Genomic DNA, 15,046 nt, shown 5'->3' on the forward strand with positions numbered 1-15,046 from the left:
GGCACCCAGCTCCCCCTGCCCCGGCACCCGCAGAGCCTGCCACCTGCCAGAAGGACACCTTGCAGCCTCCAGCCCTCCGAGGGGGCTCTCGGAGCCTCCCCGTGCTACCGCAGCATCCTCGGGTCCCCAGGACAGCCAGCAGGCTCACACCATGGCTTCAGAGACGATTCACCTCCTCAGCCCATGCGAAGGGAAGAGCTCTGCATCCCCACGAGCCCAATTTGTCATTTCCTAACTGTGGGACTGCACGCTCAGCCCCCCGTGGGATGGCGTAGGACGCAGAGGCACAAAACACGGAGCACATCACACGGAGCAGAACCGAATCTTAGCTTCTCTTTATTTCAAGCCATGTTAGTTTTTGTTCGTACCGGCAGCTGAAGAAGTCAGTTTTTCAGGTTAATTCTCAGAACTTCCAAGGGATACATACGTCATGTATAAATACACAAAGTTTGCTACAGAAACACTTAGTACAGCAGTCACGACGGGATTTCCAGCAGTAAAAACGACAAATCCCAATTGCCACAGGGTCAGTTGCTTTGGTGGGACCTGAGCTCAGGTTCGATTGCACGCTAACACAGAGAAAATCCCTCTGCTGTTATCCCTCGTCTTGAGCTTGCCACGAGACGAGGCAGGTTTTCACATCCCAGCCCTCGAGCAGACAGTCACAGCAAGCCAGGGGACACAAAAAAGCCCCTGGGGGGGGGTCTGCTCCCACCAGAGGTGCTGTCAGAACCTCAGGCACCTCTGGAGGGAAAAGGGGAGGGCGTTACAGGTGGCAACTGGTTCAGGAAGGGTTCCCCCTTCTCCCCAGTGCCAGTCACAGTATTTTCCATCTCTCTACCGCAGAAGGCTGCAGAGTTTCTGCCTCCCTCCAAGCCAGGAGTGTCGAGCAAAGGATCCCTTTCCCCACCCTATACTCAGAACCAGCTCGGTCCCAGCAGGGAAAGCAATCCTTGGGGCTTTATCTGGCGTTGGCCCGTTCTGTGATGCAGGAAGGTGCGCGGTGCTTTGTCACTGGGGGTGCTGCACAGACAGGAGCCGGGCTCCAGCTGCTCCAGCTCGGGGTGTAGGTGGGGGCTCTGGCTCCTGGGAAGGGCTTTAGGGTCAGGGAGCAGGGCAGCAAAACCAAGCAGAGTAGTGGAGATGGGGCTGTAGTCCAAGAACTGTCAGTATTTCAGAGCTGTCCCGCAATATATGTGCACTGTTGTCTATTAAATAGGATTAATTTCTAATTAGTACTAATAGCAATCCCTCCCACCCCCCAACCTCAACATTTGGGGCAAAGCCTGAGCCGTTTGGGCATCTGCTGCTCCTTGCCCCGGGGCTGCAGGAGGGGCCACCTCCAGGCCAGTCACCGGCAGAGGTCCCGCACCAGGCGCTCCAGCTGCTCCCGCTGCTGGTAGATGTAGAGCTGGGTGTCCCACAGGGCGTCCACCAGCACCGCGTCGTTCACCTCGTCCAGCATCACCTCCGTGTGCAGCTGAGGGCTGAGCCTGCAGACACCAAGATATCATCACCAGCAGGGCACAGACGCGAAGGCAGCGAGCATCCCAAGCACCAGGCTGGCAGCAGAACCCGGCTGCTGCTTCCTGGGCTGTTTGGTTCCCCTTATTTGGGAAAATTGCAGGCTGGGGGCCTTTCCCCTACACTTTCAAAGCCCAGCTGCACTCCTTGCTGAGCCACGGTTCAGCTCTCGCTGCATTTAAGACACGAGTCTCAAAACACACCATGCAGTGCCCCGAGGTGGAATGGGGCAGGATGAGGTTCACATCCTCAAAGGACCCTTTTTAGCACCCTCCAGACGCCAGTAACTGACCCCAGACAAGCTGTGCTCGTTCCTTCATTGATCTACAGCATCCTCCGTTGTATCACGGAGGAATTAGGAAGGAGGCAGAGGAACAGATTTAGGCTGGCACACCCCCGGAGGGGACGTGATTTGGGATGACACATGCCCCAGCCAGACCTGGAGGCTAAAAAGAGGTCTGTGCGGGGAGCAGAAGGGAAGCTCTTACCGAAAATAAGGGATATCCGTCATCTCACACCAGGCCCTGGCACGATCCACAGCTGGGCCATCTGCGTCAGTGCACTGCGGGAGAAACCGGCCGGCAGTTAGGGCAGGACTGACACGCTGCCCGGCCCCTGCCCGCAGGAGGCTTCCCTGGCACCGAGCTCGACAGCACAAGCCACGGAGGGAAAGGGAAAACCAGGAGCAAGAGCATCCTGGATGGCAAAGATCACCAGCAAAAGTGGAGCGGCTTTTTTTTTCCCCCCTAAATATAACGCTCTTGATCCTTGGGACACAAGGAACTGCACCCTACAGATCCTCCTGTCACTGCACAGAGGGAGTTCCCATACGAACATCCCCAGGATGCCTCTTTGGGACTTCATCTCTACCCATTTCTACTCCACAACCCGGTACCAGCAGAGCCTGTGATTATCGCAGGCTTTCTGTGCTATCCTGGGACAACTGAAAGAAAAGACAGCAGAGACAGAGAGGCCTCCCCAGGTATCTCCAGGCTTTAGGGAGCTAAGAAGAGATAAAGCCACGTTATCAAGATCACAGTCAGGCCCTCAAGTCTGATCCTTCCAGCTTTCATTCCTCTGGAACCTATTCATGCATAACATCTAACGAGCTTCTTCCGGAAGCATGCAAAATCATCCGCCTCTCGCACGCTCCTAGCCACAGCTCTGAGCTGCTGCTCCTTATTAGCAAAGCTCCCACTTCTCAACCACTTGCTAATTGCTCTCGTGGGGATAATAAAGCTCTTCTTAAGAAAAATGACTTGCTGTCACGCTGAAGCATCATTTTTTTGGTCTGCATTGCTCAGATGATAACCCGTGCTCCCTGGAAAGCTTCCAGTTCTACAAACTCACGCTTGCAAGTATTCCTAGGAGTCACTGGCCACCGTCCTGACCTCAGCTCCTTTCAGCTGCAAGAACTGCACCTCTCCAAATGCCAAACAGGAAGAGATGGATTCAGACCTGCTGTGCTCGCACAATTTTTAAGCTACCCCTTACCCCCATTCCTTGAATCGGCCGTGGGTGTAACAATTCCAAGGAAAATTCAGTTTTCTTCCAAAAGGAAGAAGCTGAAGACTGGAAACCTCTGCTCCCTCTCTGAAAGCAACCCCGAGGCCCTTCCCCTCCTGCCAGTACTCACACAATCCACCACCATCTTGCCGAGCTCCCTGGCCCCAAACACGGTCTTTGCCAGCTCCCAGGGGTTGGAGGGGCGGAAGACATCCACAGAGCTCACCGGGACCTGTGGAGGCTTCCCTGTCCCCAGGGAGACCACCAGCCCCAACTTTCTCACTTTCTGCCTCTGACCCTGCGGAGAAAATAAAAGATTTATTTGCAGGAACACACCATGAAGGCGAAATATTAATTTCTCAACAGTCTGTTGGAAGTTCTTGCTTCAAGGCCAGGATTTCCCTCACCTTCTTGATCAGAGACTTGTTGTACTCGTGGATCTCCGCCATGGCGTCGAGGGTCGGGTTGTTTGCCAGCAGCCCGCCGTCCAAAAAGCGCCCGATGGGCCTGAAATAGGTGGGAGCCGCCCCGCTGCAGCGAGCAGCACGCCAAACCAGCTGGTCTGCAGGGAGAAAGAGGAGCAGACGTGCCTCTTTCAGCAGCTCTCCTTCGTGCGAGGAGCATCCCCTCTTCACGAGGCACAGCTGGTGCCCAAATTTACCTTCTGGCCGAGTGAGTGGTTTGAAAGACGCGGTTGTTTTATATTCAGTGGAGACTTTTGTCTCTGGGACAGGGTAATTCCTGAAGAGGTGGAGCTCAGCTGGCTGCCGGTCACACAACGTCCCCGTCACAATAACTCTGGGGAAAAGGAGAAGACAGCTAAGGGTAAAATGGAAAAAAAAAATACGTGGTTTTGGCTTCTGTGGTCTCCCCATCACAGGTTCTCTGCTCATAGGAGATGCCAAACGTGCCACGTGGCCTCCAGAGCGTTCCCCAAGAGAGCCAGCAGCACAGCCCCAAGCAGGACTTACTTGGGTTTTTGGACATCTGTCATTTTGGTGTTTTCCCCAAACTCCTTCTTCAGGAACTCGTCCAGGGGCTCCGACTCGTAGGGCCGAGAGCCCCGGAACACCATGTCCTTCATGTGGAAGTACAGGCAGCGCATGTAGTCCATGGGCTTCCCTGAGCACAGACAGCACGTCAGAGCCTGGATTTTCCAGGAGCAGAGGGTGGGGGGAGGCCTCACCCCCAACCCCGTCCCCTTCCCAGGCTGCCCGGACACCAGCAGCGCAATTGGGAAGGGTTGAAGAGGAAAGGCAAAGCTGGAGCTGAGTTTCCCACTGCTGCCAAGGGCTGATCTTGCTGTAAAACCGCTTTGGGGAGAGTGGGAAGAGCAGAATGTTGCACTCCGCCACCATGCACCTCCCCAAAATCCAGACCAGGTGACACGATGAAGCAAGAGCGAAAACGGGTCTGGATTTTCCTTCGTTGATGGACACACCTTCCCTCCCCAGGTAGGGAGGGCAAATCTCAGGCAGGACTCCCAGAGAGGCAGCTCCCACCCCACATCCCTTCCACCCAGAGGAGTGAGAACGAGCCCGTTCTTTGCCTCACCGTGTACAATAGCCAAGGCCAAGATGCCCCCGGTGCTGGTCCCTGCGATCCAGTCGAAAATCTCCCGAATGGGTCGCCCCGCGGCCTTTTCGATCGCCAGCAGGAGCTGGATGAGCACCAGGCCCCGGATGCCCCCTCCGTCCAGGCACAGGAGGCGGTCGTAACTGCAGAGGGACAGACACAGCTCACAGAGCTCGGATCCTGGCCCTGGGGACGGGAAACCATCCCGTCTCTTCCTCAGGGTGACGTTCGCCTTCAATTTGCACGCAGGTCTGGAGGGAAGCTATTCCTCACTCACCTTCTTCCACCCTCCCTGGGGGAGTCCACGGCATCCGGCGTCTTCAGGAACTGTCCAAGTGTTGCAGAAGCATACAGGAGGTCCCCGTACCCTAGAGGGCCGTGAATACGGAAGGAAAATAAAAAATGAGAGACCAATTTGCTACCCGAACCCTCTGACGAGTGCCTCAGGGGTACTATCGATTAGAAAGCCTTTAATTATTCTTCCTACTTTCTCTCTGTCCCCAAAAAACCCGGCCAGGGTACCCAAACTTCCCACCCCTCTGGTAAATGACTTCCACCACAGAGAACATCCAACGCCCTTCCCAGTCGAAGCTCCCTGCAGGAAACACAAACCATCTTACCCGTAACCACCAGGTACCCCCCAAAACAAACCCCACACCGAAGAGGAGAAACCCAATTCTCCAGAGCAGGCAGCTGGAGGTTTGCTGGCACAGACAAAAGATTTGTAGAAGCAGACGTTGAGCACCACGGGTGAGAGAGGAGTCAGAGCCTAGCAGCACGCCCACTACTGCAAGCCAGGAGATAAAACCTAAATCTACTCCTGCGAGGTAACCTAAGCAGGAGAGGTCTGGGGACGGGAGGGCTCGTTAGCTCGTTATTACCCCTCGGCTGATGTAAACCCAGGGCAGCAATCCAGCCTAGGTGAGGAGGCAGCCTGCGAAACCAAAAGAAGAACACGGGGAGGAGAGGTTAAATGCTGCTGCCAGCACCCCGGCTGGAAGGCAGCTGTGGATGGTGGAGAACAGGGCGAGGAGTTTCTTCGAGAGCCAGAGTCCGTGCTGGAAAAGGGTAAGAGAGCTGAAATTTGGTGGGACACCGCCACAAGGCTGTGGTGGGAAGTCCTGAGGCCTCCATCCAGTGGGACTTGTGACACAGAGAACCTGAGAGGGGTTGTCCTCTAGCCCTACAGGAAGGCCTTTGTGATGAAAACCACAATTTCCAGAGGGAAAGTGGACCACAGGCAGCTGTCACCTCCCTGCACGCCCTCATCATGGTGTCAGATCCTCCCTCCAAGCCAGCTCACCCACTGCCTGCTCTGTGACACCCCCTGCTGCCTCTGTAGCTCCCCAGAGGGTGAAATCTTGACATACTCAGCCTGGGCAGTACAGAGCTCACGTCCTGAGGTTGGCTCTTCCTACGGATAACGCAAATCCTGTACCCAGCATCACTTATCCCTGGCCTCCTCCCTTCCCTCTCCCAACTACTGGCCCCTGAGACCTGAACAAGTGCCACTTCAACATCCTTTTGCCCACTGGGATGTCCTTCAGATGAACCAGCAAGTGCCTCCCCTTCTGTGCATGACTGCACATAAGCAAACAAGCCCTACACCTCTTCCAGAAGGGTGAGGGGAACAGCCTTCCCTTTCCTCCACGCAGAGCTGCGCTGTGTCAGGTCCATAAATCAGGAATTTATAGAGTACACACACAGGGAAAGCAGAGAAAAGAGCCTGGGTCCAGCTGGACGAGGACAGAGTGGCCAGAAAGTGAGAGCCAGGAGAGCCCCCAGAGCATGGGCTGCCCCAAAGTCTGAAGCTAGGAAAGAGGACAGCGAGGGAGGGCCAGGGAAGGCTTTACCTAAACTGTTGAAGCTGCTCCGCGGGGAAGACGGGCCTTCCAGGAAGAAGGAGGCGTCGGATGGTGGCAGGCTTTGGGAGCTGGGGGTGGGTGGGTGGCAGCGCTGCGTCCCTACAGTTTGCAGCAGGTCTAAGAGCACTTTCCGGTTCGCACCTTAGGTGACGCAGGGGGAGTCACAGAGCAGAAAGAGAATCAGTGCACGCACACACCGGGGGAAGGGGGAAGTCTGCAAAATTCACGGCAGCCGTCACCCGCAGGAAACCTCTGGGGTAACCCAGGGGGAGAGGAAAGCACGTCCTGAACCTGCCCTGCGCGCAGCCGGCGCGGCCAGTGCCATGCAGCTCGAAGGGTTTGTGCCGCACGCTCCTTGCCGTGCCTGTGCCTGCTGACACCTGGGCAGCTCAGTAGGATTCCCATCCCGCTGTGAGTCCGCAGTGCCCAGCACCACGGCGTGAGGAAGGGGGGGGGTGCGTGCCAGCTTTTCCTCTTGCTTCTCTGTCTCATAGAGGAGAAATTCATCACGGGCTATTCACACAAAGCCTATGCCACTAGCTTAGCAAGGGCCAGTCCTGTGAGCAACTAGAAGCTGGGAAAGCGTTTTGGAGAAGCACTGCCTACGCCTGGTGGGTTTTCACCTCTCCAAGATGCAGGTTTTAGCCAACAAGGGGAGATGTTACGCTGGTTTCTGGTGCTCCCTCACCTTTGCTGCTCCGGGCTGCCAACAGCCCCGGCGTCTCCCCGAAATCATTGGGGATCTCCACATCTCCTCCAAAGACAACGATTGCTTTGATCATATCCAGGTGGTCGTGCTAGGAGCCAAGGGAAAGCTCAGTCAAAAGCCGTGCTCCCCTCAGCCGCACCTCTCGTTCCCTCCCTCCTCTTCCCCTCAGCCAAAGCGCCCAGGAGGATTGCCCCACAACCTCACCTTCATGGCCAGGTGCAGCGGCGTGTTGCCATCCTGGCCCCTGGCGTTGGTGTTGGCCCCGTGCGTCAGCAGCACCATGGCGCAGTCAAAGCGGCCCCTCCTGACGGCGATGTGCAGGGCCATGTCGGCTGTCCGGCTGCTCACGTTCACCTCGGAGCCGTACTTCAGCAGCAGCTGCGTCATCTGAGCCCGAGCGTGCGTGTTCCAGGTGAAGGAAAGAGAAAGAAATCGTGAGGACAACTGTCTGAGTGCTCACACGAGCCAGGCAAGCGCATGGAGAGGAGCAAGCCTTCGCCTGGGCACGGCAGGAGCCAGCTGCATCGTCCCAGGTGCTGGACATGGGGTTTCTCTACCTTCTACCTCAAAATTATTTGATGGTTTCGCAATCTGGCTACAGCTTCTGGATGTTTTGGGGCTTAGATGCAAGCGTAACGACTGGCTGGTGGCGATGGAGAAACACAGTCCCTAATCCTTGCAGACTGGAGGGAAGAAATTTGCTTTTTTTTTTTTTTTTTTTTTTTTTTTAACCTTCTCCTCCTTGCAAGACAAAGTTTCATGGTCCTTCCATTGAAATGTTCAATGTTCTCTGCTTAAAACAAACGCCTCGCAGGTGCTCCAGCTTATCACACCACTCATCGGGGTATCTCTAACCTACGTACCATGACCCTGCGCCTACCTCACGCTCCCCTCATGGTTTAATGCACCGGTCTGCCTCCTCTCATTAAACTGGGAGATAACGAGAAGAGAGCTCCCCCCAGGGGTAATTGTGCTTCAACGACAGTGGTGCAGTTTCACAATAAGCAGGGAAAAGGGACGAGCTGGCAGTTTCACAAGGGCTGAATTACTGGGACAAGCGTGCCAAGTTTGGGATTATTATTATATATATTTTTTTTCTATCTGAAGGCTCCGCTGCTCCCTGCAGCAAACGGCACCGGTCAGAGGAGAGCAGAGAGAACCAAACGGCTTCAATCAGCCCAGCAGCCACGGGCTGCCTCTATTTACCTCTGCCTTCTTCGCCCAGTGCAGTGGGGTGGCGTTGTGGCGCGGGTCCCTGGAGCGGACCTGGCTGGCATCCACCTCCAGGATGGCCTGGGCACACCTGGTGAAGGCAAGGAGATGAGGAATTGAGATGCCAGATGCCCAGCCCAAGCACAGAGCCTTTCAGGAAACCCTACAGCAGGATGATCCCTTCCCAATCCCAAATCGTGGAGCAGCTAGCAGCGGTCGTTGTTGAGGGCCCCTTCTGGAGGGCTTGGACGCCACGAAAATAAGCATTAGAAAGCACAAAGAGAACCAAATTTCTCCCTGAAAAAAAAAAAAAAAAAAAGAGAACAGGAAGTAAATATTGCATCTCCTGATTCAGAGAGTGTTAATTAAGGGTCAGGAGTACCTTTGCCCACGGGAGACGGAAATAACAACGCTTTGGAATGAAAGCTGAGTAGGATCAAAGCAGCCAAAGACAGGAAGGCAGAGGTACAGCAGTTAATAAGTGTTTAAGCATCAGTAAGTCACCTCCTCGCAGCTCATCCTGAGAAAGTATTACACAAACTCTTTTTTTTCCTTTTCTTTTGTGTGTGCCTCTCTCATTATATCACACCAAGTGATACCTGGAGATAAATTCAGGGAAAACCTTTTTTTTTCTGAACGGGTCTCTTTCTTCCACACCAGCCCCCCGCTGCTCTTCTGCCAGCTCGGTGATGCCCTCGGCAGATCGTCCGGTCTGGGACAACCCAAAGCGAGCAGCCAGGGCCCCAAACTGCAGGAAAAGCACAGCTCTGGCAGCCCGGGTAGTTCCTTACCCCTTGTGGGAGTACTTGAGAGCCGTGTGGATGGGGTAGCCCAGCGTCCCCACGACGCCGCAGCTGGCCTGGCATTTCAGCAGGGCCCGAACCATGTCCTCTTTGCCCAGCTGACAGGCGAGGTGCAGAGGGGTCAGCCCTTCGTGGCTCAGGTGGTCCAGGACAACCGTCGGGGTTTTGCCCAGGATCTGGGAAAAGGAAGCAATAAATAAATCAAAGGCAGACGAGGCGTGGAAGCTCCACGGACAGGGCTCCTCATGATGCTACGGTCCATCCTCTTTGACAGCTGAAGCACTCCTGTATTTTTTCCCCCTCAGAAGGAGGGCACAGAGTCAAGGTTTTTCGCGTTTCCCAAGCTGCCTGATTTTCTCCCCACCCCACCCAGCCGTGGAAACCCTAAAAGTCCTGCGGCACGCGAGAAAAGCAGGAATTCACTTTGTTTTCTTTGGTTTAGAGAGGAATCAAAAGAGAAAGAGAAACAAACAGCAGACTGCTCGGAACTGAAAGTATTTCTTCAGCAAGCCAAGTCGCCAAAATCAGAGGAACGCGGGAAGAGGATACGTTTTTAATACAAAAACCCTAAACCATCCCCGATCGATCGTCCCGGTCCCGGTCCCCGCTCCCACCTCGACGACCTGGGGGTTGTGGCCTCGCACGGCGTAGTGGAAAACCGTCTCCCCGCGGCGGTCGGCGACGTCCACCCGCGCCCGGCACTCGAGCAGCTCCAGCAGGCAGGCCACGTCGCCCCGGCGGCACGCCAGGTGCAGCGGGGTGCAGCCATCCTCGCCGTCGGGGCTGTTCACGCAGCTGCAAGAGAACAGGAAGAGGTGACACAGCCACCCCGAAAGCCGATCCCGAAGCAGCCAAACCCCCCCGGGCTCACCCCAGCACCCCGTTGTGCCGAAAAGCCTCGAGGAGGCCCAGCTCCACCGCCACGTGCGCCGGGGACCAGGCGGGGTGGCCGCGCAGGCAGTCGCAGAGCTGCTGCAGGAGCTCCGGGGTCAGCGGCTCGGGGGAACTCTCGTAGAAGGGCCGCAGGTGCCCGGCGTAGTGCTGGAAGAGCTGCAGGGCCTCCGCCTCCTCGTCCAGCTGGAACAGCCTGCGCAGGGGGAGAGAGGGGGACGGAGACCCCAAAACCACGGGTTGCAGCCCCAAATGCTCCCCACCTGCAGACCCTGGGGTTGTTTAGGGGCCTGGAGACATTTTAGGGCCCGATTCTCTTTTGGGGTCCAGGGCCATTTTGGGCCTGGTTCTCTTTTGGGGTCTTGAGCCATTTTGGGGTCTGGCTCCCTTTTGGGGTCTGGAGCCATTTGGGGGCCTGGTTCCCTTTTTGGGGCCCAGAGCCATTTTAGGGCCTGGTTCCCTTTTGGGGACCCAGCTCCATTCTGGGGGCCTGGACCATTTTGGGGCCTGGAGCTATTTTGGGCCCCGGCTCCCTTTTGGGGTCCAGGGCCATTTTAGGGCCTGGTTCCCTTTTGGGGTCTGGCTCCCTTTTGGGGGCCCAGAGCCATTTTGGGGTCCCATTCCCTTTTGGGGGCCCAGTTCTATTTTGGGGCCAAGGGCCATTTTGGGGTCTGGCTCCATTTTGGGAGCCCACTTCCATTTTAGGGCCTGGCTCCCTTTTGGGGCCCAGGACTATTTTGGGGTCCGTTTCCCTTTTGGGGCCCTGGAGCCATTTTGAGCCCCAGTTCCCTTTTGGGGACCCAGAGCCATTTTGGGGGCCAGGTCCATTTTTGGGGTCCAGAGGTATTTTGGGGCCTGGCTCCCTTTTAAGGGCCAGTTCCCTTTTGGGGACCCAGTTCCATTTTGGGGCCTGGTTCCGTTTTGGGGTCCAAGGACCATTTTGAGGTCCAGCTCCCTTTTAGGGGCCCAGTTCCATTTTGGGGCCCAGGGCCATTCTGGGGGCCTGGTGCCCTTTTGGGGCCCTGGAGCCATTTGGGGGGCCCAATTCCATTTTAGGGCCTGGCTCCCTTTTGAGGTCCTGGAGCCATTTTGGGGGCCCAGAGCCACTTTGGGGCCCAGGACCATTTTGGGGTCGGGTTCCCTTTTGGGGTCTGCAACCATTTTCGGGCCTGGCACCCTTTTGGGGGCCCAGCTCCATTTTAGGGCCTGGAGCCATTTTGGGGGCCAAGCTCCCTTTTGGGACCCGGCTCCATTTTAGGGCCTGGAGCCGTTTGGGGCCGCTTTCCCCTTTCGGGTCCCGTTTGGGGCGCGTACCTCAGGGCGAGCTGCGGGCTGTGCGGGCAGAGCAGCACGCAGTCCCACGAGCGGCCGGGCCCGGGCCCGTAGAGGCGCAGCCGGCCCTCCTGCCTCAGGGGGCAGCGGCCGGGCCCGTACTCGGCGGCGGGCACCTCCCTGACGCGGTGCGGGCTGCCCAGCGCCTGGGCCACGCCGCTCAGGGTGCTGACCAGCCGGCCCAGGAACTGCATGGCGGCGCCACAGCGGAGCGGCGCCCCCGGCGGGGCGGACCAATCAGCGCCGCCCCTCCCCTCCTTCCAGCCAATGGGCGGCGCGGGGCGCGGGGAGGAGCCAATGGGGCGGGGGAAGAAGGGCGGGGCGAAGGGGAAGGGAAGGGAGAGGGAGGGGCGGGCGCCATGTTGGTGAAGGGAAAAGGGGCGGGGCCAAGGGGGGGTGACGTCAGCGCATGACTGTGTTTTTATGAATGAAAGGAATCCGCGGGTGAGTAATCGCGGGCAGCTCGCAGCGCGCCCCGCCCGCCCGCCGCGGGGACGGGGACGAGCGCGGCCTCCTCCCGGTAAGCACGGGGAGCAGGGGGCCGGGGGGGGCTCGCTACCGGCCGGCCGGGCTCGGGGGGGAGGTGGCCGAGCCCTGCCGGGAGCCCTCGGGTCCCTCCCGGCCCCGCGTCTCGCCCTGCCCGGCCCCGATTGCATCAGCCGCCCCCTGCCCCTCCAGCCCCGAGCCTTCCTCCGGGCCCCTCCGCGGCTTCCTCGGCGTTTTTGGGGGGTACCTCGGCCTTCCCCGGCCGCTCGGGGCAGGCAGCGCCCTCCTTTTGTAGGGCCGGGGGCATATTCAACAAAAAAATAATATTTATTTAAAAAAAAAAAGGGGGCGGGCAGAGTGCGGGTGGCTTTCGGGTGCCCCCCCCCCCCCGTCGCTGCTGAACCACGGGGAGACGCTGGCTCGGCCCCCACCCTTCGCCCCCCTTCCCCATGGGGCGACCCCACTCGTACCCAGCCCGGTGCCCCCGCTTCTGCTTCCCGACAGGTATGGGGCCGACCTCGGCCCCGCTGCCCTCCCCAGGAGGAGGCCCGGCCCCCCCGAGGCAAGATTGGGGTGCGCGGGGGGTCCCCACGGCACGGCATCCCCGCGGTGGGGCGAAGGGGGACGGGGGCGAAGGGGGACGGGGGCGAAGGGGGACGGGGGCGAAGGGGGACGGGGGCGAAGGGGGACGGGGGCGAAGGGGGACGGGGGCGAAGGGGGACGGGGGTGAAGGGGGACGGGGGCGAAGGGGGACGGGGAGCCTGCTGTTGTTGGCCTTAATATGGACTTTCCGCATGGGACGGGGAGGTTTTATGGCTGGGTGTGGGACGGGGAGGCTCGGTGTCACCCCTGGGCGCAGGGCAGGCGGTAACGGGCTCTCCTCTCGGCTCTTGGCAGGGCTGGCACGGGGCGACCATGGCTGCGGACGGGCTCTCCAGCAAGGCGCTGAAGGTGAGCGGCGAGGGGGGAAGACCGGGGGGCTTTTGGGGGGTGTATTATCGGGGTGGGGGTCTCACGCGGCCGCCCCCTTTTCCCCCCCCCAGGTGAAGCGGGAGCTGGGGGAGAACACGCCGCTGCTGTCGGATGAGGAGCTGATGGGGCTGTCGGTGCGGGAGCTCAACCACCACCTGCGGGGCCTCTCCAAGGAGGAGGTGGCGCGGCTGAAGCAGCGGCGGCGGACGCTGAAGAACCGGGGCTACGCCGCCAGCTGCCGGGTGAAGCGCGTCTGCCAGAAGGAAGAGCTGCAGAAGCAGAAGATGGAGCTGGAGTGGGAGGTGGACAAGCTGGCCCGGGAGAACGCCGCCATGCGCCTGGAGCTCGACACCCTGCGCGGCAAGTACGAGGCCCTGCAGGGCTTCGCCCGCACCGTGGCCGCCCACGGGCCCCCCGCCAAGGTGGCCACCGCCAGCGTCATCACCATCGTCAAGTCCGGCACCAACCAGGCCGCCTACTCCTAGTGCCGGCCTCCCCCCGTCCCCCCCGGCCGGGCACGGACCCCCCTCCGTGGCCCCCGGGGTGCTTTCCCCCACGGATCGACTCAAGGGTTGCCTCTAAGCCCTCCCTGACCTCTCCTCTGCTCGGACATGGCCCCAAAATCCTCCCGCTCTTGCCGGGTCAGCTCTCCTGAGGATGGGGAGCTGCCACCGCGCGTGTGCTGGGGTGGGCAGGACCCCATGGGGGACCCCCGTGGAGGCAGCGGTGGCTCCCGAAACCCGTCACCACCCCGCAGTGCCGTCCCCTGCTGCAGCCCCCCGGTCCCGGCACCCCTCTCCCCGCTGGGTGCGTGCAGGAGGGGATGAGCCCAGGCGGCTGGAGGCAGGGGAACGTCCCACGGCTCCAAGCTGGCAGGAAAATGCCCCTTTTTTTTTTTTTTTTTTTTTTTTTTTGGGGGGTGGGGGGAGGAAGCGGGAGAGCCGAGCGCACGGGAATTGCGCTCCCAGGAGCACGTGCCGGGGAGGGAAATGGGGAGAGAGAAAGAGAGAGAGAGAGTTTGGCGGATGGAAAAAAAGATGGGAAGGGCCGGGATCGGCCCCGTGAGACGGGCTGGAGGTGGCGAGGGAAGGTGGCAGGTCAGAGGGGGAGAGAAAGTGGCTGCAGGTTGGTGCCTGGGTGCGGGTGGGGAGCCTGGAGGTGATGGGGACGGCGGGGAGGGGTCCTTCGGGCAGGGGGCGCGAGGGGCTCAGAGGCTGTTGGCCGCGCAGGGGAGAAGCAGAGGCGCTGTTTTCTGTCCCCATCACGCACATCCTTCACGCCTCTTCCTGCCCGCGGGACGCTCGGCCCGGCCGGGCGTCTCCGAAAGGCAGCAGCGCGGGCAGGAAGGAAGCGGAGGCAGCTGGAGCGGCGATAAAAACGCTGTTTGGCTCGGCGCAGGCCAGCTCGGATGGCCACGCCAAGCCCAGCGCGTGCTCCCCGTGGGCCATAAAGCACACGGAGAGGCCGTCCTGGCCTCCGGGAGCAGGAATCGAGGCTGCGAGACTCGCAGGGAGAGGTGGAGGTGGGGAGCCAGGGCACAGAGCATCCCTGCTCCTGGGAGCCGCCCCGCCGGCAGCAGGCACACCTCCCTTTGGGGTTTTTCCTCCAGCTTGGACACCGGCAGGGACCAAAGGGCTCTTCAGCAGGCTTCAAAGCCGGAGCAGAGCTGGGTTTGATGAGCAGCGGGGAGGCAGGCACCCCGCGTGGCCTCTGCCACCCCCTGTGATCGCCCTTTTCAGCCCCGGCCGGGGTATCGCCACGCCACGCCACGCCAGCCGCCTCGGCTGCAGCCTCCATCCCTCCCCAAAACGAGGTGCCCGCCGCTCGCGGGGGAGGGCACGGTGGTTATAGAGTCCCCCCCGCCCCCCACACCCCGACTCCTCTTGGGTTTATTTATTGCACGACCGTAAGTTATTTTTCACGTCCTCTTTGCCATTCCGCCGCTCGGCACAGCCAGGATGTTGGTACAGAGCCGTACTTTATATTTTATATATGCAAATCACATTTTATCTTATACTTATATAGAGCAAAAAATAAAAAAATACTTATTTATTTTCTGACTTACAGTATGTGTCCTACCCGACTCCTCTGTATTTTGTAGACTTTACGAATAAAGCAAGTTTGTTGTTTTTTTTTTTTTTCCAAAATGAGTGTGTTTGGTCATTCCTGAA

General features: G+C 59.1%; 2 protein-coding genes across 5 annotated transcripts; one reads left to right on the forward strand and one right to left on the reverse strand.

Annotated features, from left to right (window-relative positions):
• Positions 1-319: 319 nt before the first annotated feature.
• PLA2G6 (phospholipase A2 group VI) lies at positions 320-11,654 on the reverse strand. 2 transcript variants are annotated; one of them, XM_084303123.1, is made up of 16 exons: positions 11,400-11,654; positions 10,066-10,281; positions 9,809-9,989; positions 9,183-9,370; positions 8,386-8,482; positions 7,384-7,566; positions 7,159-7,267; positions 6,459-6,611; positions 4,883-4,973; positions 4,585-4,748; positions 4,002-4,152; positions 3,692-3,828; positions 3,438-3,592; positions 3,161-3,328; positions 2,013-2,086; positions 320-1,493 (listed from the first exon to the last, which is right to left on the reverse strand). In XM_084303123.1, the coding sequence occupies exons 1-16, from the start codon at positions 11,609-11,611 to the stop codon at positions 1,352-1,354; spliced, it is 2,421 nt and encodes an 806-aa protein (XP_084159249.1). In that variant the 5' UTR covers positions 11,612-11,654; the 3' UTR covers positions 320-1,351. The 2 variants fall into 2 exon arrangements, with proteins under 2 accessions (XP_084159249.1, XP_084159250.1); XM_084303124.1 differs by lacking the exon at positions 6,459-6,611.
• A 187-nt stretch (positions 11,655-11,841) lies between these two features.
• On the forward strand, positions 11,842-14,941 carry MAFF (MAF bZIP transcription factor F). 3 transcript variants are annotated; one of them, XM_084299632.1, is made up of 3 exons: positions 11,842-11,861; positions 12,801-12,854; positions 12,947-14,941. In XM_084299632.1, exons 2-3 carry the CDS (start codon positions 12,819-12,821, stop codon positions 13,358-13,360), a joined length of 450 nt encoding a protein of 149 aa, XP_084155758.1. In that variant the 5' UTR covers positions 11,842-11,861; positions 12,801-12,818; the 3' UTR covers positions 13,361-14,941. The 3 variants fall into 3 exon arrangements, with proteins under 3 accessions (XP_084155758.1, XP_084155759.1, XP_084155760.1); XM_084299633.1 differs by having other exon boundaries at positions 11,847-11,937; XM_084299634.1 differs by lacking the exon at positions 11,842-11,861 and adding an exon at positions 12,386-12,465.
• The last annotated feature ends 105 nt before the right edge of the window (positions 14,942-15,046 follow it).

This window comes from Netta rufina, assembly GCF_964035555.1.
Source record: "Netta rufina genome assembly, chromosome: 1".
Classification (NCBI taxonomy): Eukaryota; Metazoa; Chordata; class Aves; order Anseriformes; family Anatidae; genus Netta; species Netta rufina.